At 43.5% G+C, this 22,446-nt stretch overlaps 1 protein-coding gene across 2 annotated transcripts; it reads left to right on the forward strand.

Moving 5' to 3' along the window:
• Nucleotides 1-82: 82 nt before the first annotated feature.
• Nucleotides 83-7,775, forward strand: ttf2 (transcription termination factor, RNA polymerase II). Of its 2 annotated transcripts, none has more exons than XM_035749524.1 (23): nt 83-210; nt 551-665; nt 841-927; nt 1,037-1,106; nt 1,237-2,250; nt 2,356-2,476; nt 2,585-2,761; nt 2,876-3,033; nt 3,156-3,237; nt 3,372-3,488; nt 3,629-3,779; nt 3,910-4,015; nt 4,106-4,290; nt 4,417-4,570; nt 4,647-4,738; nt 4,824-4,912; nt 5,048-5,187; nt 5,600-5,773; nt 5,887-5,945; nt 6,324-6,477; nt 6,586-6,668; nt 6,747-6,821; nt 7,093-7,775. In XM_035749524.1, exons 1-23 carry the CDS (start codon nt 183-185, stop codon nt 7,235-7,237), a joined length of 3,576 nt encoding a protein of 1,191 aa, XP_035605417.1. In that variant the 5' UTR covers nt 83-182; the 3' UTR covers nt 7,238-7,775. The 2 variants fall into 2 exon arrangements, with proteins under 2 accessions (XP_035605417.1, XP_035605418.1); XM_035749525.1 differs by having other exon boundaries at nt 4,824-4,903.
• Nucleotides 7,776-22,446: the final 14,671 nt, after the last annotated feature.

The following is a 22,446-nucleotide window of genomic DNA, read 5'->3' on the forward strand; positions in this document are numbered from 1 at the left end:
CCGCGAGAGAGAAAAAAAATGGGTCGCATTGCAATCTGGGTAATGTAGTAATTAACGTTAAATAATTGACTCGGAAGTGATTTTCAAACACAATTCCCATTGGTCAATTGAAAGTTTCAAGAAGTTCAAATGCATTTTTACTTTTGGACGAATTTGATGATTATCTTAAACTTTTCTTGATAATGGAGATTGTACTATGCAATACCCACGGTAAATGTGTTCATTTTTGCATTGACATAGTCAAAGTGTTGCATTATTATAATGATTATATTGTTATTCGTGCCTGCTGAAACGAGGTGCTTTTCTGAAACGTATGCTAGCTTGCTCTTGTAGCCATCTAACGTTAGCAGGTTGGGAACATAGCTCAATGTTGTTTTCTTTATCTCTCGAGGCAGAATATGATGCTCGCCACCTGCCTAATAATAATGGTAACATCATTGAGCCATCATATCAACCAATAGGGGGTTGATAACGTTAGTAATGCAAGGACGTGTTTTACTGAATATGAACTCATGTTTTCATCTATTTGACTTGTATTTACACTAACCAGGCAGCACATGCATGCTGAAGACGGGAGTGAAAGAAGGGCCAAATAAGGGTAAAAGCTTCTACTTGTGCGGGGAGCGTCAACTGGGGTCTCCCTGTGATTTCACCAAAGTGGCAGGGTAGGTGGTTTTCTCATGTCAGTTCATTAATGCATGTTTCTCTTTTCATGAAGAGCACTAGCTCTATCCTAACTGGTATCTGACCGTGGCATTCTCAAAAGCCATCTAACAAAGTACAGGACTTATGCAATAGTCATTTACTGATATGACTGATCTGTTTTATGGCTTTCATTAGGATCCCGGCCTCACACTGCCTGCTTCATGAGGATTCTATGGTGGAACTCCAGACTCTCATCCGCAGTCAGAAGCAGCAGGGCTACAGGTCTGTCTGTGTGCATGTGTGTGGATGCTTCCTCTAACTCTAGCTATGATCAATGGTTTGTGTTCAGGTGCATTATCATACTCTGTCTCACTCTCTTTTCTCTTCTCAGGTTGTACTACCGGTGTGTTTTGGGGAAGAACGCGGGTCAGAGGTGGTGTGGCAATGTTCCCTGGACAGCGGTAAGCACCTCCTAACTACTGGTAATGATGAAAATACAGTATACATTGCCTAAGTCATAGCCTATTACTGTCATGGCAAGCACTCGTTGAATGTGTTTCAAAATGGCTGACTAGTGCTCCACCCCTGCAGCCAGAGGCAGAGAAACGCAGCCCACTGCCTGACAGACAGCTGCAGTCCTCCAGCCTGCCCCCAGAGAGAAATCCATTCAAGGCCCCAGGCAAGACTGACCAGACGTCAGAGTGGAGGAGACTCCAAGATGGGGGGAGACTGGAGGATGAGGGCAAAGGAAAGAATGAGAAAGGTGGAGAGAAGGAGAGGCTTCACAAGAGTGTAGGTAAAGAAAGCGAACACGGTCGAGGTATGGAGGAGGAGGAGAGGGGGATGTTAAGTTCCTCGGAGTCTTGGAGAGACAAACAGCTTCCAGCAGGGATGAAGATAAAGAAGAGAGTATCAGGCGAGGAGAATAAGGAAAGTTCTGAAACATCACCTGAGGAAAAGGAAAAGACTGTCAAGGAGATGAAAGACAAAAACAAGAACTCAAACGAAGACAGCCAGAGAGAGGCTGAGACAAGCAACAACTCTAGCCCGAAACCCCAGGATACAGAGGACCCACACCAAGCCTCAAAGGGTCGTCATGGATACTACCCACGAGAGCCACCAACCAATAGCCTAAAAGAGTCTGGAAAGCATGCTGGGAAAAAGCCAAGCACAGATAGGAAGAAGAGCAACCCCTCCGACCCAAATGGCACTACCTCTAAAGACGCCCAAGCACCTAAGAGCACAGAGAAGACCAAAACCCCAATCCCACAATCTGATAAACCAGCGCAGCAACTTTCCACTCCAATAACTGAACAGGATAAGGAGGCAGAGAAAATGACTGCTTCATCATCACAGCAGAACCAGGACAAGTCCCATTGTGGGAACCAATTTGGAGAGTGGCGTTGTGATGAAGATGATGATGATGATGTCCAGTTTGTGTCAGTTCAGCCAGGTACACAGACGACGACTCTAGTACCAGTGCCCCAGGTCCAGAAAGCCCTGACATCCTTCCCAGGGTTCCAGCCTGCCTCTCAGGTCAAAGGTCAGCAGGAGGACCCCAGGGCCCTGCACAGCCAGCTCACTGCTCAGCTCAAACAGAAGAAGGTAAGGGACACCCGTGTGTGTGTGTGTGTGTGTGTGTGTGTGTGTGTGTGTGAGAATGTACACTGAAATAAATAGTTAATATTTAACTCTCCTTCCCTTTCTCAGGCCACTTTGTCGGTGGTGAATATGTCTGCTCTGCCCGATAAAGGGGAGAGGTTGAAGAGTCAGGTCAAAGACCTGGAGGAGGCTCTGGAGTCTCTCTGCCTCACCACTTCCACTGAGCCAGGTAAGACCCTAGCAGGATACTGGACTTTATGGCTAAACACAACATTGCCTACTGTATTGTAATTGTAGGTACTTCAAGCACAAACTCAATTTAATGTTCTGTTTTTAGAGCCTCAGGGTGACGAAGGTAATGCCAAACCGAAGCCCACTCCCAGCCAGTACAACCCATTTAGCTGCCCGGGAGGCACCGTCCTATTGCCCATTGCTCCTGCCCCCCTCCAGTACCAGGCCTCCACCAGCTCAATGGGGCTTCAGCTCAGCCAGGGATACACTCGGATGTATGGAGGTATGGAACAGGGCTACACACACACTTGGTATTCTTGTAACCTGCTTTAGTCAGATATAGTCCTATCTCCGTGATCACAGTCAGTAAACCCTCTTTCTTTCCCTGATTGTCCAGTGAACCCCCAGAGCCAAGCGTTCTATGGAGGCAGGATGACAGACAACCGTCTGCTAGCGGTGAAGAACGCCACCTCTGAGGCCATTGACCACCTCCACAGCTCCCTAGAGTCCTGCCCCGACCCCAATACTGAGGTTACGGACCCGAAAGGCATCAAGGCAAGACCTCCTTGTACACTACTCAATGCCTCAACCCTTCTAAAAATCATATTGTACACACTGTTGCCTATGGGTATGGTACCCTAATCTACTGTGGTGTTGTGGTCGTTCTCATTGGTCAGGTGCCTCTACTGGCCCATCAGAGACAAGCTCTGGCCTGGCTGCTGTGGAGAGAGACCCAGAAACCCTGTGGAGGGATCCTGGGTAAGGTCAACCAGCCTGTCTGTGTAGTTGCTTTGATTGCAGCAGCCCCAGGGGTTTTGTAAGGAGTTGAATGGCCAGAGTATTTCAAAAACCTTCAGAAAATGCATTAACAACATTTCTCCCCTAATCCTCAGCTGATGACATGGGCCTGGGGAAAACCCTCACCATGATCGCTCTCATTCTGGCCCAGAAGAAGAAGCAAAAGGAGGAGGAGAAAGACACTAAATTGGAAGGCTGGATCTCCAAAAATGGTAATATCAAATGGCAACTTCTCGTGTAATTATTATCTTGTATTATGATATATTTGGTAATGTATGTGAACAATGTGTATATATAATGTATTTAGTAACTTGTGTATGATATATTTGTTATACTCTGTATTGTGTTGCAGACTCTAGCCTGGTAGTGTCTCAGGGCACTTTGATCATCTGCCCTGCCTCTTTGGTTCATCACTGGAAGAAGGAGATCGAGAGACGCGTCAAGAGCAGCCGACTCAGTATCTACCTGTACCACGGGCCCAACCGCCAGAAGAACGCCAAAGTGTAAGACACACACACCTGAGTCATCTGTTTCCCTGAGTATAACACACTTGTGTCACCTGAAAGACTATCAAGTGTACAGGTTGCTTTTGACACGTGTTTTATTTGTTTTCTATCTCCTGCTCTCTGATAGTCTGGCTGAGCATGATGTGGTGGTGACCACCTACAGCCTTGTCTCCAAGGAGATCCCAGTCCCGAAGGACGATGCAGAGAAACCTAGCAAGGACCCTGAGGATGTGGTAAGAATAAGCACAGAGAGAGAAACGGTGTGTAATGTATTGATGGTGCTAATGATGCTACGACGTTGTCCCCTCGCTCCCTTTCCCCAGCCATCAGCCCTCCCTCCTCTGCTGCGGGTGGCCTGGGCCCGCATTGTGCTGGACGAGGCCCACAACATCAAGAATCCCAAGGTGCAGACCTCCTTGGCTGTGTGTAAGCTGAGGGCCAAGGCCAGGTGGGCTGTTACTGGGACCCCCATCCAGAACAACCTACTGGATATGTACGCCCTGCTCAAGTAAGTCCATCAATATCTTACTCTACCCTTATATTACACATATCATACCACATGTCCAGTAACAATACACAGCCCCAAAAAAAAAAAAAAGAATCCTTTGCTAAAGTCTTTGCCTGTGTTTGTCAGGTTTCTGCGCTGTGCCCCATTTGATGAGTTCAAGCTTTGGAAAACCCAGGTAGACAACGGCTCGAAGAGAGGAGGAGAGCGACTTAACATTCTGACCAGAACTCTGCTGCTCCGACGCACCAAAGACCAGATGGACTCTACCGGAAAACCTCTGGTACATGACACACAGACACACACACATTAGCATATGTGGATTATTAGCTGATTTGATTTCCTTCTTAATTTTGCAGGTGAATCTGCCAGATCGGACCTGTGAGGTGCATCGCCTGAAGCTGTCTGAAGAGGAGCAGTCTGTTTACGATGTGGTGTTTGCACAGTCCAGGTAACAACTATGTCTGATTGGTATCTGAAACTTCCCTCTCTGGGTCTACGGCTTAATGACTGATTCTTTAAACTTTTTCTCCTAGGTCCACTCTGCAGAACTATCTGAAGAGGCATGAGGGAGACAATGGTAAAAAGGGAGACGACTCCAATCCCTTCGACAAGGGTAAGGGAGGTAAACGTTCTGTTAAAAAATAATAATACTACTAATAATAATCTGTTTGAATTCATGTGTCTTTTTCTCCAGAGGCGTGTGAATTTGGACAGGATACCAATGTGACACCTTAGTGTCTGTCTCTCTCCCCCCCAGTGGCTCGTGAGTTTGGAGTGTCCCAGGCGGACTCTGTGTCCTCCTCCCAGCAGACCCAGGGCCCCACCAGCACTGTTCACATCCTGTCTCTATTGCTCCGACTCAGACAGAGCTGCTGCCATCTGTCTCTGTTGAAGAAGGTAAAAACACACTTCTACCTTTAAAAAACAAAACTATTTTTAACCTTTTATTTAACTACGCAAGTCAGTTAAGAACACATTCTTATTTACAATGATGGCCTACCCAAGCCAATCCCTAACCCGGACGACGCTGGGCCAATTGTGCGCCGTACAGCCTGGAATCGAACCAGGGTCTGTAGTGGGGCCTCTAGCACTGAGGTGCAGTGCCTTAGAGCGCTGCGCCAATCAGGAGCCAGACCTGTGGAGAGGGCCTGACCTGCGCTCCTCTCTTTTTTCTTTATCTCTGGGGTCTATGGAACAGGCATCTGTTTGGTTTTTACCTGCTGCTCTTCTCTGTGTGTCTTGCTCCACAGACTATGGGTAAGTTTGGTCTGTCTTTACCAGGCGTTCTCTTTGTGTGTCTTCTTCAAAGACCCTGGATCCGTCTGAGCTGCAGGGGGATGGGATCTCTCTCTCCCTTGAGGAGCAGCTCAATGCCCTGTGCCTCTTCTCCGAGGCCTCGGGCCCCGACCCCAAAGCCACCGTGTCCCTCAATGGGAGCCGATTCGCCTCCGATCTCTTTGAGGACACCCACGAGAGCACCAAGGTGACGTCAACTGCCTCCATGTATACTAAAATGTTTCTGTTTTTATACGGCTATCTGGTGCATCTATATACGCTACTACCTGCTTGATTCTCTTAATGTTCTTGTTGTTTCAGATCGCTGCCATTCTCACAGAGCTGAAGGATATCAGGCAGCAGAGTGAGGCTCAGAAAAGGTCATTCCACATACCTAAATGTAGCCCATTCAGACTACAAATGTTTGGTGTCATCTGGCAGACAGATATAGAGGAGTTTGATAGACAACTAAAGTCCATGACAAATAAAGGATTATTGGTAATAGAACATGTTTCCCTCATAGTAGGGTGGGGTATGCAAAATGGGTCAACTTTGAGCACCTCTATCTCTTGAATGTTTTGGCATTCGGGTTCCAAAAATCATTTTCTGACCACTTCTACCATGGGCAAACACGTCTGGAAGGCTTCGTTCAAATCTAAAGGGGTGCAGTCAGAAAGTGATTGAATGCATGTGTTGTTATGTTGCATTTTGATTGTACAGTAATCATATATGATAATCATCCATTGTCTGTCTGTCAGTGTGATAGTGTCCCAGTGGACCAGCATGCTTCACATCGTGGCCGTTCACCTGAGGAGAATGGGCCTGAGCTTTGCTGTCATCGACGGCACTGTCAACCCCAAACGCCGCATGGACCTGGTCGAAGAGTTCAACACCAACCCTAAAGGACCACAGGTATCGTATGGACAACCGTGACCATAAAATATTGATATGCTCTACCTATTTTCAGCTTTGGATACAGTGTAGTTGGTAGAGTTTAGACAAGGTGTTTTGTGTTTCTAGGTGATGCTTGTGTCTCTGTGTGCTGGAGGAGTGGGCATTAACCTTATTGGAGGGAATCACCTCTTCCTCATGGACATGCACTGGTGAGACTCACAACACACACACCCATCCACCACTACCATCTGAGTGTTCTTTATTGATTTATACTGTGTTTCTGACAGGAACCCAGCTCTAGAGGACCAGGCCTGTGACCGCATCTACAGAGTGGGTCAGCACCGAGATGTCACCATCCACAGGTAAGCGCATGCTTGAGTGCAGAGATACTGTAGGAGAATCTAGGAGAAAATGGTAGGAGAAAATTTCCCACGACTAACATTAGCTAGTCACACACACACTCTGTAAAACCAGCCACTCTAGTCAGTTGTACCTGTGCAAAAAAATGGTCCTTTTTAAATAGTGAACCAACTGACATATTTTGAGGTTGTGTCCTGTTGGATAAAGACATTGTATAAATCTGATTTCTGATGTGAGTGCTTACACACAGCATGTGTGTCCCTATCCCTGCAGGTTTGTGTGTGAGGGCACAGTGGAGGATAAGATCTCCATTCTGCAGGAGAAGAAGAAGGATCTTGCACAGAAGGTGCTGTCAGGGACTGGAGCCTCCTTCACCAAGCTCTCCCTGGCTGACCTCAGAGTCATCTTTGGGGTCTGACGACCAGGAAGTAAGGGTGGTGGAGGCAGCCAGACTGAGGACCAGGTAGTAGCGGGGCCAGCCATACTTAAACAATTAGGTTTGCTAGATTTATGTTGTGTATGAATCTGGTTGATAACCCCCTTTGCTCTTGTTGGTTACTGCGCACAACAGTACATATTGGCACATAGTGTGGCTAATGTTGTTGGCACTACTTTGCTGTTATGCGCTTGAATGCTTTGCTGCTACTTTTCTCCATATGGTATTCTGGCAGGTTGCAGAGCCTCAGGCCTACTAGCTGTGTACTGTTGTATTTCCCATATCCAGCACTCTGTTTCACACTATTCCATGTGTTACGACAACAACCTTGTTTCTCCTGGTCAGGTCACATGGTCTTTTCATTGAATACATTTTAAGTGTAATTTATAAGACTGACTTATCTCTGCTGGGTCATGTTATTTCTAATCCTAAATACTTTTACCTCTTATGCTGTGTTTGATTATTAGGTCTTCCTCAAGGCTGTTGGCTGTTTTTGAATAAAATATTATTTATTACAGTTGATCAAACCGCTTATTCTGAGAATGAAAAGTTGCATGAATTCCGTAAGAACAATCACTGCAGTGGGTGAAAATATGTTTGATTTTGGATTAATAATGAAATCTACATAAACAAAGAGTTTCTGTTTAACAGAAAAAGCATCCCAAATGACCCAGGGTCTTCATAAGTGGTTAAGAGAATCATTTAAAGTGGCAAATAGCAGATAATGATCCATCTGACCATTGATAACCCAGTATTGTCATGAGTAATAAAGACAATACAGTCAGTAATCATACAATGTACAGCCAGATGTATTACAAAAGTGGGTGTTATGTTGTTTGTGAAAGTATTCTGGTTAAAACCATACCCAGTTCAGAGTTTTTCAAACGTGAGATGATGGAATGATTGTCCCACTGAGAGAAAGTCCCAAACCACCAGTCACATGGTTTAGAATAAAACTCAGGCAAGTACATACAGGGTAGGGGTTATGGAGTGATCTTAACACCACTATAAATATACACATTGCTCAAGCTAAAATGTTCAGTAGCATTAGGCTACAGGCAATATTAATCAATTTGCTGATGTTAAGCTGTGTAGATTCTTATGCTTAAAATTTTAGGAGTTGCCTTTTTCTATGGAGGTTGCTGACGGATATTGTTAATGCTCAACCACTTTGCAAAATCAGTGGATATTCACAACCAATCTCTTCCACTGGCAAATACATTTTGTAAGGAAACGTGATATGCTAATAATGTAATTGTATAATTTATCCTTGTGATGAGAACATTCCTCTTCTGACATTTCAGTAGAGGAGTCTCCCGGAGATTCTGTCCCATCATAATAGTTCTCCTGATCAGTCGAATGTTGATTCATCTGAACATCCATGTTGATCTTGATGCTCCAAGCCTCCAATCTGAGGTCCTCCATTAATGCTTTCTTCACTCTGAGTCCACTTTAAGGTCGTCCACTCTGTGTGGGTGACATTAGACTGTGAGCGTTCTGATTCTAGTTTATGCATTGCTCTCTCCTCTTCCTCCTTTGTCTTTTTGTCTTCAGCCTTTTCATAGTACACATCATACAGATATTCCCGATTTGACTTGCCTCTGGATGTTCCACAAACCCACAGAGCCAAGATAACTGTCAAAAGAGTCAATCCTAATGTCTGAAAGTAATGAGGATATTTGTGATTAGAAAATTATTTCCCATAATAAGTACATTAATTAAATGGGTTACTTACCCGAGAACACATTACATGGAGGTGGAATGTTGCTGCTTCTTTTGTCTAGTCTTTTTTATCTTTGCATGATAGTTGCTCTTTGGGGTTTGTGGATTGGAGACACACAAACCAGTCTCCATCAATGAGCGCTGTTATTACCCATAAAAGTCCAGCTGAAAATGACATCAAGAAAAACATGCAACAATGAACAAAACTGCATTCCCCCCTACAGATTTTCATGCACTGTGGGTCCATCATCATCAGGACAAAACACAGTATAAGGCAAGGCCACGCCATATAAACTATGCAAAAGCTATTTTGTTATAATACGGCTGACAAGGACAGATGAAGTCCAGTTTGAAAATGTACTGGAAAATTATGAAAAAGGCAACAATGGCAAAAGCACTGTAGCCTGTAGCAAACAACTTCATCAATCATTGAGTTTAGGGCTGGGTGATTGGCATGTGCTGGCATATCAGCTCAAATAAGAACGCCTCCCCTTGGTCAAAATGATGTATGGAGTGGTGCTCTGTGATTGTATCATGTGCTGGTTGTCTTTTTATAACTATCTTAAAAAGGTGGGGTTACTGAGGGAAGGTGTCATATTTCCCCTTATGGAAACTGCCCTAAGACATTTTGATACAGCCCACAGTTTTCACCTACTTGTTGCCAGTAGTATGCATTCTTCTCACCTGAAGTATGTTTGTTAGTGTGCATCCCATGCAGATTCATTTCAATGTTTTTTGTTTTTACAGAGCAACACTCTTTTACTTTCTTTTTGAATGCTTGATGAACTTTTCTGTTTTTATAGTGAAATATTACATCACGCAACAAATGGCCAATCCTAACTAACTGCAGTTGAGAACATTAAAAGTACATACCCTATGCATAGTGCAAGTGATCACTGCTGTTTGAGATTCTTTATTATAACAATTTTGAACATCTCCAGAGACACATGACCTTTGCTTGCTATCTTGACCATGCGTGCTTTCTATGATTACATTAGAGAACATTAGTTACCGTAACCAATGTCGGCATCGGTGTGTTACTCTTTAGGCCATTTACTGTATTACTGGTTGAGAACGCAACCAAATACAAATCTACTGCTTGGATAGTTTCTTCTGAGCCACTGGCTTAATGTTCTTCAACATTTATTTTTGGTTGAGTTGGAGACGTAAATCCAACAATCTGTTAACTTGTGTGCAGGTTAACAGGCTATTTACAGGCTAATCAGGTTAACAAGCTAATCACAAAAGTGATTTGGAAATGTGTTTTGTTAACAATGCAACCAAATATCTTCTACTTGGATAGTTCCATCTGTGCCGCTGAATTGTCTGGCTTTAATTACAGTTTCTCTATAAATTAATAATTGATATGTTGGATTCACGTCTCCATATCAACCAAAAATCTAAGTTACAGAATAGGATTAAATCACACTTTTTCTATGAGATATGGGTTTATGTACAGAGCAATTCAGTTGAGCAATTCTTGTTGACCTATCAGTGCAACGTAATGTAGTGTGACCTAGGTTATTCTGTTTGAGACAAATCACTCTTATGGTATAGACTTCACACAGCCTCATCATTATTAGTTTCACAATATATCACTTGCTTTTCTACAGTCTAGCCACCTTTTGGAAGTTTTGTTTCAATCTGATTATTTTATACAGTGAGGTCCAACAGTATTTGGACTGTGACACATGAGGTGTTTTGGGCTCTGTACTCCAGCACTTTGGATTTGAAATGATAACAGGACTATGAGAAACTGCATACTGTTGGCGTTAATTTGAGGGTATTTTCATCCATATCAGGTAAACCGTTTAGAAGTAACAGCACTTTTAGCATAGCAGCCACCCCCACCCCACCCCATTTTTGGACAAATTCACTTACATGAAGTATACCAAACAATAGGAACTAGAGGTTTACCGATTATGATTTTTCAATGGCGATATCGATTGGAGGACCAAAAAAGCAGATGCCGATCTTTATATATATATATATACTCTGCTCAAAAAGGAACACTTAAACAACACAATGTAACTCCAAGTCAATCACACTTCTGTAATATCAAACTGTCCACTTAGGAAGCAACGCTGATTGACAATAAATGTCACATGCTGTTGTGCAAATGGAATAGACAACAGGTGGAAATTATAGTCAATTAGCAAGACACCCCCAATAAAGGAGAGGTTCTGCAGGTGGTGACCACAGACCACTTCTCAGTTCCTATGATCCTGGCTGATGTTTTGGTCACTTTTGAATGCTGGCGGTGCTTTCACTCTAGTGGTAGCATGAGACTGAGTCTACAACCCACACAAGTGGCTCAGGTAGTGCAGCTCATCCAGGATGGCACATCAATGCGAGCTGTGGCAAGAAGGTTTGCTGTGTCTGTCAGGGTAGTGGCAAGAGCATGGAGGCGCTACCAGGAGACAGGCCAGTACATCAGGAGATGTGGAGGAGGCCGTAGGAGGGGAACAACCCAGCTGCAGGACCGCTACCTCCGCCTTTGTGCAAGGAGGAGCAGGAGGAGCACTGCCAGAGGCCTGCAAAATGACCTCCAGCAGGCCACAAATGTGCATGTGTCTGCTCAAATGGTCAGAAACAGGCTCCATGAGGGTGGTATGAGGGCCCGACGTCCACAGGTGGGGTGCCTACAGCCCAACACCGTACAGGACGTTTGGTATTTGCCAGAGAACACCAAGATTGGCAAATTCACCACTGGCGCCCTGTGCTCTTCACAGATGAAAGAAGGTTCACACTGAGCACATGTGACAGGCGTGACAGTCTGGAGACGCCGTGGAGAACGTTTTGCTGCCTGCAACATCCTCCAGCATGACCGGTTTGGCGGTGGGTCAGTCATGGTGTGGGGTGGCATTTCTTTGGGGGGCCGCACAGCCCTCCATGTGCTCGACAGAGGTAGCCTGACTGCCATTAGGTACCGAGATGAGATCCTCAGACCCCTTGTGAGACCATATGCTGGTGCGGTTGGCCCTGGGTTCCTCCTAATGCAAGACAATGCTCGACCTCATGTGGCTGGAGTGTGTCAGCAGTTCCTGCAAGAGGAAGGCATTGATGCTATGGACTGGCCCGCCCGTTCCCCAGACCTGAATCCAATTGAGCACATCTGGGACATCATGTCTCGCCCCATCCACCAACGCCACATTGCACCACAGACTGTCCAGGAGTTGGCGGATGCTTTAGTCCAGGTCTGGGAGGAGATCCCTCAGGAGACCATTCGCCACCTCATCAAGAGCATGCCCAGGCGTTGTAGGGAGGTCATACAGGCACGTGGAGGCCACACACACTACTGAGCCTCAATTTGACTTGTTTTAAGGACATTACATCAAAGTTGGATCAGCCTGTAGTGTGGTTTTCCACTTTAATTTTGAGTGTGACTCCAAATCCAGACCTCCATGGGTTGATAAATTTGATTTCCATTGATAATTTTTGTGTGATTTTGTTGTCAGCACATTCAACTATGTAAAGAAAAAAGTATTTTATAAGAATATTTCATTCATTAAGATCTTGGATGTGTAATTTTAGTGTTCCCTTTATTTTTTTGAGCAGTGTATATACATGAGAATTACAACAATACTGAATGAACAATGAACACTTAATTTAACTTAATATAATACATAAATAAAATCCATTTAGTCTCAAATAAATAATGAAACATGTTCAATTTGGTTTAAATAATGCAAAAACAAAGTGTTGGAGAAGACAGTAAAAGTGCAATATGTGCCATGTAAAAAAGCTAACGTTTTAGTTCCTTGCTCAGAACATGAGAACATATGAAAGCTGGTGGTTCCTATTAACACGAGTCTTCAATATTCCCAGTTAAGAAGTTTTAGGTTGTAGTTATTATAGGACTATTTTTATTTATTTTTATTTCACCTTTATTTAACCAGGTAGGCAAGTTGAGAAGAAGTTCTCATTTACAACTGCGACCTGGCCAAGATAAAGCAAAGCAGTTGACACATACAACAACACAGAGTTACACATGGAGTAAAACAAACATACAGTCAATAATACAGTAGAAAAATAAGTCTATATACAATGTGAGCAAATGAGGTGAGATAAGGGAGGTAAAGGCAAAAAAAGGCCATGGTGGCAAAGTAAATACAATATAGCAAGTAAAACACTGGAATGTTAGATTTGCAGTGGAAGAATGTGCAAGGTAGAGATAGAAATAATGGGGTGCAAAGTAAATAAATACAGTAGGGGGAGAGGTAGTCGTTTGGTCTAAATTATAGGTGGGCTATGTACATGTGCAGTCATTTGTGAGCTGCTCTGACAGCTGGTGCTTAAAGCTAGTGGGGGAGATAAGTGTTTCCAGTTTCAGAGATTTTTGTAGTTCGTTCCAGTCATTGGCAGAAGAGAACTGGAAGGAGAGGCGGCCAAAGGAAGAATTGGTTTTGGGGGTGACCAGAGAGATATACCTGCTGGAGCGCGTGCTACAGGTGGGTGCTGCTATGGTGACCAGCGAGCTGAGAGAGTTGGAGATATGAATCCAACATATCATTTCTTAATTTGTTGACAATGTGGAATTAAAGCCAGACTAATTAGTGGCACTGATGGAACTATCCAAGCAGAAGATACATCTCCTTCGAATGTTGATATTTGGTTGTGTTAAATTAAAATATTAATTTTGTACGCAAAGAAAATCAGTTACGGGTCAACATCTAAATATTGCTCCCAGCGATGATCAAAGATCAGAATGCTTTTTTCTTAAGTTGATTGAGTTCTAATTGCGCCTGCCTCTTTGTAAACAAGTGGAATCATGAACAGTGGTTTGAGCATTATTATTGCCTGTGTCCCCTGGATTTTCCTTTTTAGCAGCACATTTACCACTCTCCCAAACAGCAAACTCCGCCCTCTCCTTTTGGGCTGGGGGCATTTTGGGGCGAGTGGGTGCACCCACTGATGGGAGTGGCCATTTGTATTAAGCCAGGATTTGAATCATGATTTCTTTGGATATCACCAAACAAAAACTTAGAATGGATAAATTACATTTATTATAACCAACAAAGATTCATTAACTATACCAACTCTGCATTGACAGCTTTGGGAAAACAAGTACAGGCCACTAGCAAAATGACATGGCAGAACAGGCAGGCTTTGAATTGGCTCTTAGCAGAGAAAGGTGGAGTTTGCATAATGTTCGGAGAAGAATGTTGCACCTTCATTCCCAACAACACGGCCCCAGATGGATCATTTACGGAAGCTATGACCAAACTGAAAGAATTACGGCAAGAAGTAAAGGGACAATTCTTGATTTGATACCCACGCTTGGGACTGGTTGGATTGAACTTTGGGGAAATGGGGAGCAATATTTACAAAAATTGATATCATGATAGGTGTTGTACTGGTGGCCATGGAATAGGTTTTTGTTGTGTCTTACCATAGATAAAGTCTCTCCTGGTACAAACTGCAGTAAAGCATATCGCTGTGGGAACAGGTGTTTATGACCCACCTGTCGTAGTGAATCCTGTGGCTGATGCTCGTGGACAAAATAAGGACAGATATGGAAAACCATGCAATGCTAAAGGAGGACCATTGGACTGTCCTATTGGAAACCCAGAATGTCTATATGGACTAAGACCAGGAGGGAGATGGCTATCAGGATCAACAAAGGTTGCTGAGCAATGGACTGGACAGAGATCTTCCTGACCTATACCGAGTCCCAGACTATGGTGGTGATGTACCTCCTCATGTACACAAACCATGCCCAAAAAGAGGGTTGTGGAAATGGTGTAAACTAGATTATCAGAGACTTGGACATTTTAATCATGCTGACGCAATTTTCTGTGCTATGTGTCAAAGGGGTGACTGCCTCTTATGTTGGGATAAGGAATGTGTTTAAAGGATACACATAGTATAAAATAATATCATGTATTCAGTGTTAAAGAGATACAATCATGTAATCAATACTAAAAGTGTATAACCATGTACTCAATATAACAGTTGCTAAAGGATAAATGATGATAGAACTGCTTAATATTTTGTTCGCCTAGACATTTTTATGTTACATAGGGTTTTCCAGTTACAAGTGTTTACGGACCATGCCCTTAATCATCTAACAGGTTTTTCACTTATGACCAAACAGTTGTTAGAGAGGTGTCTGTGAGGGAGGGCCATGTGTTTAGGTGTCATATTGAGAATGATGTTATAAGGATTTATAAGGTTCCAGTTTATTGTCTTTCATGTTTTTATTATTTTTCTTGTATTCTACATAAATGAGAACCTCAGGCAAGGCAAAGAAATGCATGCGCATCCTTTTACACTATGTTAAAGGACAATTGACTTGATGATGGATCTTTTACTTCTGTCTAGCTACATGTGAAAGGAGATGTTTGGTCCTGACTCCCCAGTATGAATGGGAAAGTAAAGCCAAGGTTAATAAGATGAAAGGGAGGCAGATTGTCTCCTTAGTAACAGAGAAGGTGCTTCCCCTCTCACTTATACTGGAACAAACTTTAAGACTTAGTAAGCCCCAGAGGAGGAATGTATTGGACATTTTCCAGTACATACAGTGCCTTGCGAAAGATATAAAACTGTATTTTTTTGTGAAGAATTAACAACAAGTGGGACACAATCATGAAGTGGAACGACATTTATTGGATATTTTTTTTTAAATTAACAAATCAAAAACGGAAAAATTGGGCGTGCAAAATTATTCAGCCCCTTTACTTTCAGTGCAGCAAACTCTCTCCAGAAGTTCAGTGAGGATCTCTGAATGATCCAATGTTGACCTAAATGACTAATGATGATAAATACAATCCACCTATGTGTAATCAAGTCTCCGTATAAATGCACCTGCACTGTGATAGTCTCAGAGGTCCGTTAAAAGCGCAGAGAGCATTATGAAGAACAAGGAACGCACCAGGCAGGTCCGAGATACTGTTGTGAAGAAGTTTAAAGCCGGATTTGGATACAAAAAGATTTCCCAAGCTTTAAACATCCCAAGGAGCACTGTGCAAGCGATAATATTGAAATGGAAGGAGTATCAGACCACTGCAAATCTACCAAGACCTGGCCGTCCCTCTAAACTTTCAGCTCATACAAGGAGAAGACTGATCAGAGATGCAGCCAAGAGGCCCATGATCACTCTGGATGAACTGCAGAGATCTACAGCTGAGGTGGGAGACTCTGTCCATAGGACAACAATCAGTCGTATATTGCACAAATCTGGCCTTTATGGAAGAGTGGCAAGAAGAAAGCCATTTCTTAAAGATATCCATAAAAAGTGTTGTTTAAAGTTTGCCACAAGCCACCTGGGAGACACACCAAACATGTGGAAGAAGGTGCTCTGGTCAGATGAAACCAAAATTGAACTTTTTGGCAACAATGCAAAACGTTATGTTTGGCGTAAAAGCAACACAGCTCATCACCCTGAACACACCATCTCCACTGTCAAACGGTGGTGGCAACATCATGGTTTGGGCCTGCTTTTCTTCAGCAGGGACAGGGAAGATGGTTAAAATTGATGGGAAGATGGATGGAGCCAAATACAGGACCATTCTGGAAGAAAACCTGATGGAGTCTGCAAAAGACCTGAGACTGGGATGGAGATTTGTCTTCCAACAAGACAATGATCCAAAATATAAAGCAAAATCTACAATGTAATGGTTCAAAAATAAACATATCCAGGTGTTAGAATGGCCAAGTCAAAGTCCAGACCTGAATCCAATCGAGAATCTGTGGAAAGAACTGAAAACTGCTGTTCACAAATGCTCTCCATCCAACCTCACTGAGCTCGAGCTGTTTTGCAAGGAGGAATGGGAAAAATGTCAGTCTCTCGATGTGCAAAACTGATAGAGACATACCCCAAGCGACTTACAGCTGTAATCGCAGCAAAAGGTGGCGCTACAAAGTATTAACTTAAGGGGGATGAATAATTTTGCACGCCCAATTTTTCAGTTTTTGATTTGTTAAAAAAGTTTGAAATATCCAATAAATGTCGTTCCACTTCATGATTGTGTCCCACTTGTTGTTGATTCTTCACAAAAAAATACAGTTTTATATCTTTATTCAGCCCCTTTACTGTTTGAAGCCTGAAATGTGGCAAAAGGTCGCAAAGTTCAAGGGGGCCGAATACTTTCGCAAGGCACTGTATGTGCACATTATACATCTTAGAGTAGTAAGCAGAATCATTACAAGCCATATCTGTCTGGGCCATCAAACATGGAACCTGAATCCATTAATCAATAGGTCATTAGGTTAAGGAATGGCATATGTGTCTGGGTCATTAGACATGGACCCTGAATCCATTAATCAATAGGTCATTAGGTTAAGGAATGGCATATGTGTCTGGGTCATTAGACATGGACCCTGAATCCATTAATCAATAGGTCATTAGGTTAAGGAATGGCATATGTGTCTGGGTCATTAGACATGGACCCTGAATCCATTAATCAATAGGTCATTAGGTTAAGGAATGGCATATGTGTCTGGGTCATTAGACATGGACCCTGAATCCATTAATCAATAGGTCATTAGGTTAAGGGGTGGCATATGTGTCTGGGTCATTAGGCTAAGGGAAACCAATAATCAATAGGTCATTAGGTTAAGGGGTGGCATATGTGTCTGGGTCATTCGGCTAAGGGAAACCAATAATCAATAGGCCATTAGGATAAGGGGAGCCATTTCCTAGTCCCATGAGGTTCATTAGATGTGCATTAGGAGCATAGGTTTGTATTACTGAAAGGGCCATTAGACATGCACCTACATTAGGAGTGTGTGTGTCTGTTTCTTTTTGTATCTTTGCTATGGATATGCCACCAATAGAATCTATGGTCTGTAGACCCTAAGGTCTGTGCCAAACAAGAAAATAGAAACCAAGCTGAAATGAGTGCAAGGCAAAAAGAAAATGGTGGCTGAATGCCCAAGGGGATGAATCATTAACTTAAAGAGGAGTGACAGTGTGTGACGTAAGGATGAAAAGGCAGTTGATCCATGGACCAGCCCGACTTGTTACATCGTAATAATGTCTATTTGAATTCACAAGTTCCGGTATCTGAGAAATATTATTGAGCAAATATTTCTACGAAAAAAATCAAGGCCAGGGTGGACTAACCAAATGTAGACGACTTTTCAATGTCTATGGGAGTCCGGTGCTCAGTGGGAGAAGAGTGAAAGGATTTTATTCAACACGCTACCTAGTCCGGTTCTCTTGGGTAAGCCTTCTGTTGTGGTGCAATAACTATTCTGATTAAAACTAAACAAGTTATGTTTAAATAGCATGAATGAGATCAACTTTAATCAATACATAAATGTAAGAGTAAATACTGCCACCTAGAGGAGATAAATAACTAATGTTGGGTACGGACAGTGGAGACACGCCATTCAGGGCAGGTGGGGCAGAGCCCAACCTGTTTTGAGCCCCACATTTTAAGACAAAAAATAATACACTTTTGGGGGGGGGGGCTTGCCTGTTTTATTTTGGCATTACGTGTCACATATCAGTTTGCAAACTATGTCAAAGAAAATATCTAATTGTGTGTGTATATATATATATCTCACACACATATATACACACACACTACCGGTCAAAAGTTTGGACACACTTACTCATTCCAGGTTTTTTATTTTTTGTACTATTTTCTACATTATAGAATAATAGCGAAGACATCAAAACTATGAAATAACACATATGGAATCAATCTCTCTCTTTATATATATATATAAGGGAATGGTTACTGTACTAGAGGGCAAAAATCTCTATCCATTTCACTAATATCAAGAACATTCTTCCTGAATTCAAAACCACCCCTCCTGAAATCAAAAACACCTCAGAATACCACAAAGATAGACGTAACGACAACAACCTCTCCCTCAACGTGATCAAGACAAAGGAGATGATTGTGGACTACAGGAAAAGGAAGACCGAGCACGCCCCCATTCTCATCGACGAGGCTGTAGTGGAGCAGGTTGAGAGCTTCAGGCTCCTTGGTGTTCACATCACCAACAAATTATCATGGTCCAAACACAATAAGACAATCGTGAAGAGGGCACAACAAAGCCTATTCCCCCTCAGGAGACTGAAAAGATTTGGCATGGAACCTCAAAAGGTTCTAAAGCTGCATCACTACCTGGTATGGCAACTGCTGGTATGGCAACTGCTTGGCCTCTGACCGCAGAGGGTAGTGCGTACGGCCCAATACATCACGGGGGCCAAGCTTCCTGCCATCCAAGACCTCTATACCAGGCTGTGTCAGAGGAAGGCCCTAAAAATTGTCCAAGACTCCAGTCACCCTCGTCATAGACTGTTCTCTCTGTTACCGCACGGTACCGGAGCGCCATGTCTAGGTCCAAAAGACTTAACAGCTTCTACCCATAGCCATAAGACTCCTAAACAGCTAATCAAAGGGCCACCGAGACCCCTGTTTTACACTACTGCTGCTCTCTGGTTATCTAAGCATAGTCACTTTAACTCTACCTACATGTACATATTACCTCAATTAACTTGACTAACCGGTGCTCCCGCACATTGACTCTGTACTGGTACCCCTGTATAAAGCCTCGCTATTGTTCTCACTTCTGCTGTTTAATTATTGTTATTTTTATTAAATTGTTTTCTTAATTTTTTTCTTAAAACTACTTAAAGCATTGTTGGTTAAGGGCTTGTAGGTAAGCATTTCACTGTAAGGTTGTTGTATTCAGCACATGTGACAAATACAATTGGTTTTGATTTGATTTGAGTTACCTCTGCTGCGGAAGATAAGTTAATTAGAGTTAGCAGCCTTCTGCAGCGATATGCCTTCCTATCGAGTTTGCGCTTAGTGAGAATATCATTTGTTTTTCAACAGTACAATGGCCCAACACACCTCCAGGCTGTGTAAGGGCTATTTGGCCAAAAAGGAGAGTGATGGAGAGCTGCATCAGATGACCTGGCCTCCACAATCACCTGACCTCAGCCCAATTGAGATGGTTTGGTATGAGTTGGACCTCAGAGTGAAGGAAAAGCAGCCAACAAGTGCTCAACATATGTGGGAACTCCTTCAAGACTGTTCGAAAAGCATTCAGGTGAAGCTGGTTGAGAGAATGCCAAGCGTGTGCAAAGCTGTCATCAAGGCAAAGGGTGGCTACTTTGAAGAATCTAAAATATTGGTTACTACATGATTCCATATGTGTTATTTCATAGTTTTGATCTCTTTACTATTATTCTACAATATATTCTACAATGAAATTTCGCACCACCACCAGACCTTTTTCCTCACAACTTCATAAAAAAAATTATTGAGTTTCCTGTAAACAACAGATATTATATTCCTTCTCTTTTAGCTAGCTAAATATTGATAGTATTTTCTTATTATCGGCTAAGCCTTTACAATTATAACTGGCGGTACTTATTTTATCATAATGAGACACAAGTTTAAATTATGTTTATCAGAATATGTTTTTAAACATACCATTAAAAAGTACCATAATGATTGAGTGTCCATACACTGTAGCTGTACCATGACATCTGCACTGCTACTGAGTAAACCTCCAATTGTTCTCCACTATTCCACCCACTAAAACCTCCCACATCCCAAGTTGGGTTGTTGTCCCGGTTACTGGCAGACCACCCCTGTCCCCCTGGATCCTAGAGCCTTTGAGAGATTTGGACCCATCCTTTAAATATAGCACACAGTGCCACCCACAGAACAGAAGCAGATCAACCACCAAAATAATTTCTAACGCTCTCACCTTGATTGTATTATATACAGTTATTTCAAAAAGATATATACAGTGCATTCGGAAAATATTCAGACCGGCAGAGGGGTTAATGACACAGCAGAGGGGTTAATGATGGGGTCAATTTCAAAGGTACTAATGAATCGGGGGGAACGTTTCTTAGAAGCCACCTTCAATGGCAGGTCCTTCGATGAGAGCCGTACCTTCTGGCCTGGAGTGTAGACTGGGGCTGAGGCAAGGCGACGGTTGGCTTGAGACTGGGTCCTGGCGGAGGCACGAAGAAGGGTAGCCTGGGCCTTCCTCCAGGTGTGATGACAATGGTGCATATGGTCATGGATTGAGGGAACCGCCACCTCAACCTCTTGGGCGGGGAATAAGAGAGGTTGATAACCCATGGCACACTTGAAGCGTGACATACCTGACGAGGCGTTGGTGAGGGATTTGTGGTCATATTGCACCCAGGGTAGCTGAACACTCCAGGAGGAAGGATTAGCAGAAGTCATGCAGCATAGGGCAGTCTCCATCTTCTGGTTGGCCAGTTAGTCTGGCCATTGGTCTGGAGGTGATATCCAGATGAAAGACTGACATTGATACCCAGTGCTGAACAGAAGGATCTCCATACTCGGGATGTGATCTGGGGTCCCCTGTCGGAAACGATGTAGTAGGAAGCCCATGCAGATGAAACACATGGAACACCAGCAGGTCCGCAGTCTCCCTGGAGGATGGAAACTTGGACAGGGGAATGAAGTGAGCCACTTTGGAAAATCTGTAAATTATGGTGAGGATGACTGAGTTACTGTTGGCTGGGGTAAGGCCAGTGACGAAGTTCAGAGAGTTTGTGTGACCAGGGGCGACTGGGTATGGGAAGAGTGCAAAGCAGTCTAGACGTGGGTTTAGCGGAGGTCTTGTTCTGGGCACAGACCGAGCAGGCTGAGACAAACTCCCAGACATCTCTCTCCAAGGTGGACCACCAAAAGTGCTGCCGCAGGAAGACGAGGGTCCGGTTCATACCTGGGTGACAGGTGAGGTGAGTAAATATATAAAATATTATAATATATATTTAGGTGAGTAGAATGGGCCCACTGAAGAACATCAGAGCGAACTGAATCTAGAACAAACAGACCATTTCTAGGACTGTTACCAGAGTCAGGCTGGTTTTGCTGAGCCTCGACTCGATCTCCCAGGATACGGAGGCAACGATGCAGGTGGATGGCACAATGGCTTCTGGCTCAGAACCAGTGTTGTCGGCAGTGAACTGGCGGGAGAGGGCATCAGGCTTGGTATTCCTAGGACCGGGGCGATAAGTGAGTGTGAAGTTGAATCTCCCGAAGAACAATGCCCACCTGGCTTGCCAGGAATTCAGACGCTTGGTGGTCTGGATGTAGGACAGGTTTTTGTGGTCCATCCAAACGATGAAGAGGATAATAGAACCCTCCAGCCAGTGATGCCATTCCACAAGAGCTAGCTTCACTGCCAGGAGTTCCCGGTTACCAATGTAAAGATTTCTCTCTGCAGGTGAGCGCTTACGGGAAAATAATGCACATGGGTGGAGCTTCTGATCAGAGGGGGAACGTTGGGACAGAACAGCACCTACCACGGTGTCAGAGACATCCACCTCCACGATGAACTGGAGTTCTGGGTCTGGCTGAGTGAGGACTGGAGAGGAGGTGAAGCGACGCTTGAGTTCCAGGTACTGGAAAACAGCAGGGGCATTAGTGAGACCAAAAGGCATGACCAAGTATTCAAAGTGTCCAAGTGGTGTGTTGAATGTGGTTTTCCACTTGTCCCCCTCTCTGATG

The sequence above is a fragment of the Oncorhynchus keta genome, chromosome 34 (genome assembly GCF_023373465.1).
Source record: "Oncorhynchus keta strain PuntledgeMale-10-30-2019 chromosome 34, Oket_V2, whole genome shotgun sequence".
Classification (NCBI taxonomy): domain Eukaryota; kingdom Metazoa; phylum Chordata; class Actinopteri; order Salmoniformes; family Salmonidae; genus Oncorhynchus; species Oncorhynchus keta.

Coding starts and splice junctions, on each gene's coding strand:
- ttf2 (XM_035749524.1), top strand. CDS start 183: ATGGAGATTGTACTATGCAATACCCACG. Junction 928..1,036: donor CAGAAGCAGCAGGGCTACAG/GTCTGTCTGTGT, acceptor TTCTCTTCTCAG/GTTGTACTACCGGTGTGTTT. Junction 1,107..1,236: donor GCAATGTTCCCTGGACAGCG/GTAAGCACCTCC, acceptor CCACCCCTGCAG/CCAGAGGCAGAGAAACGCAG.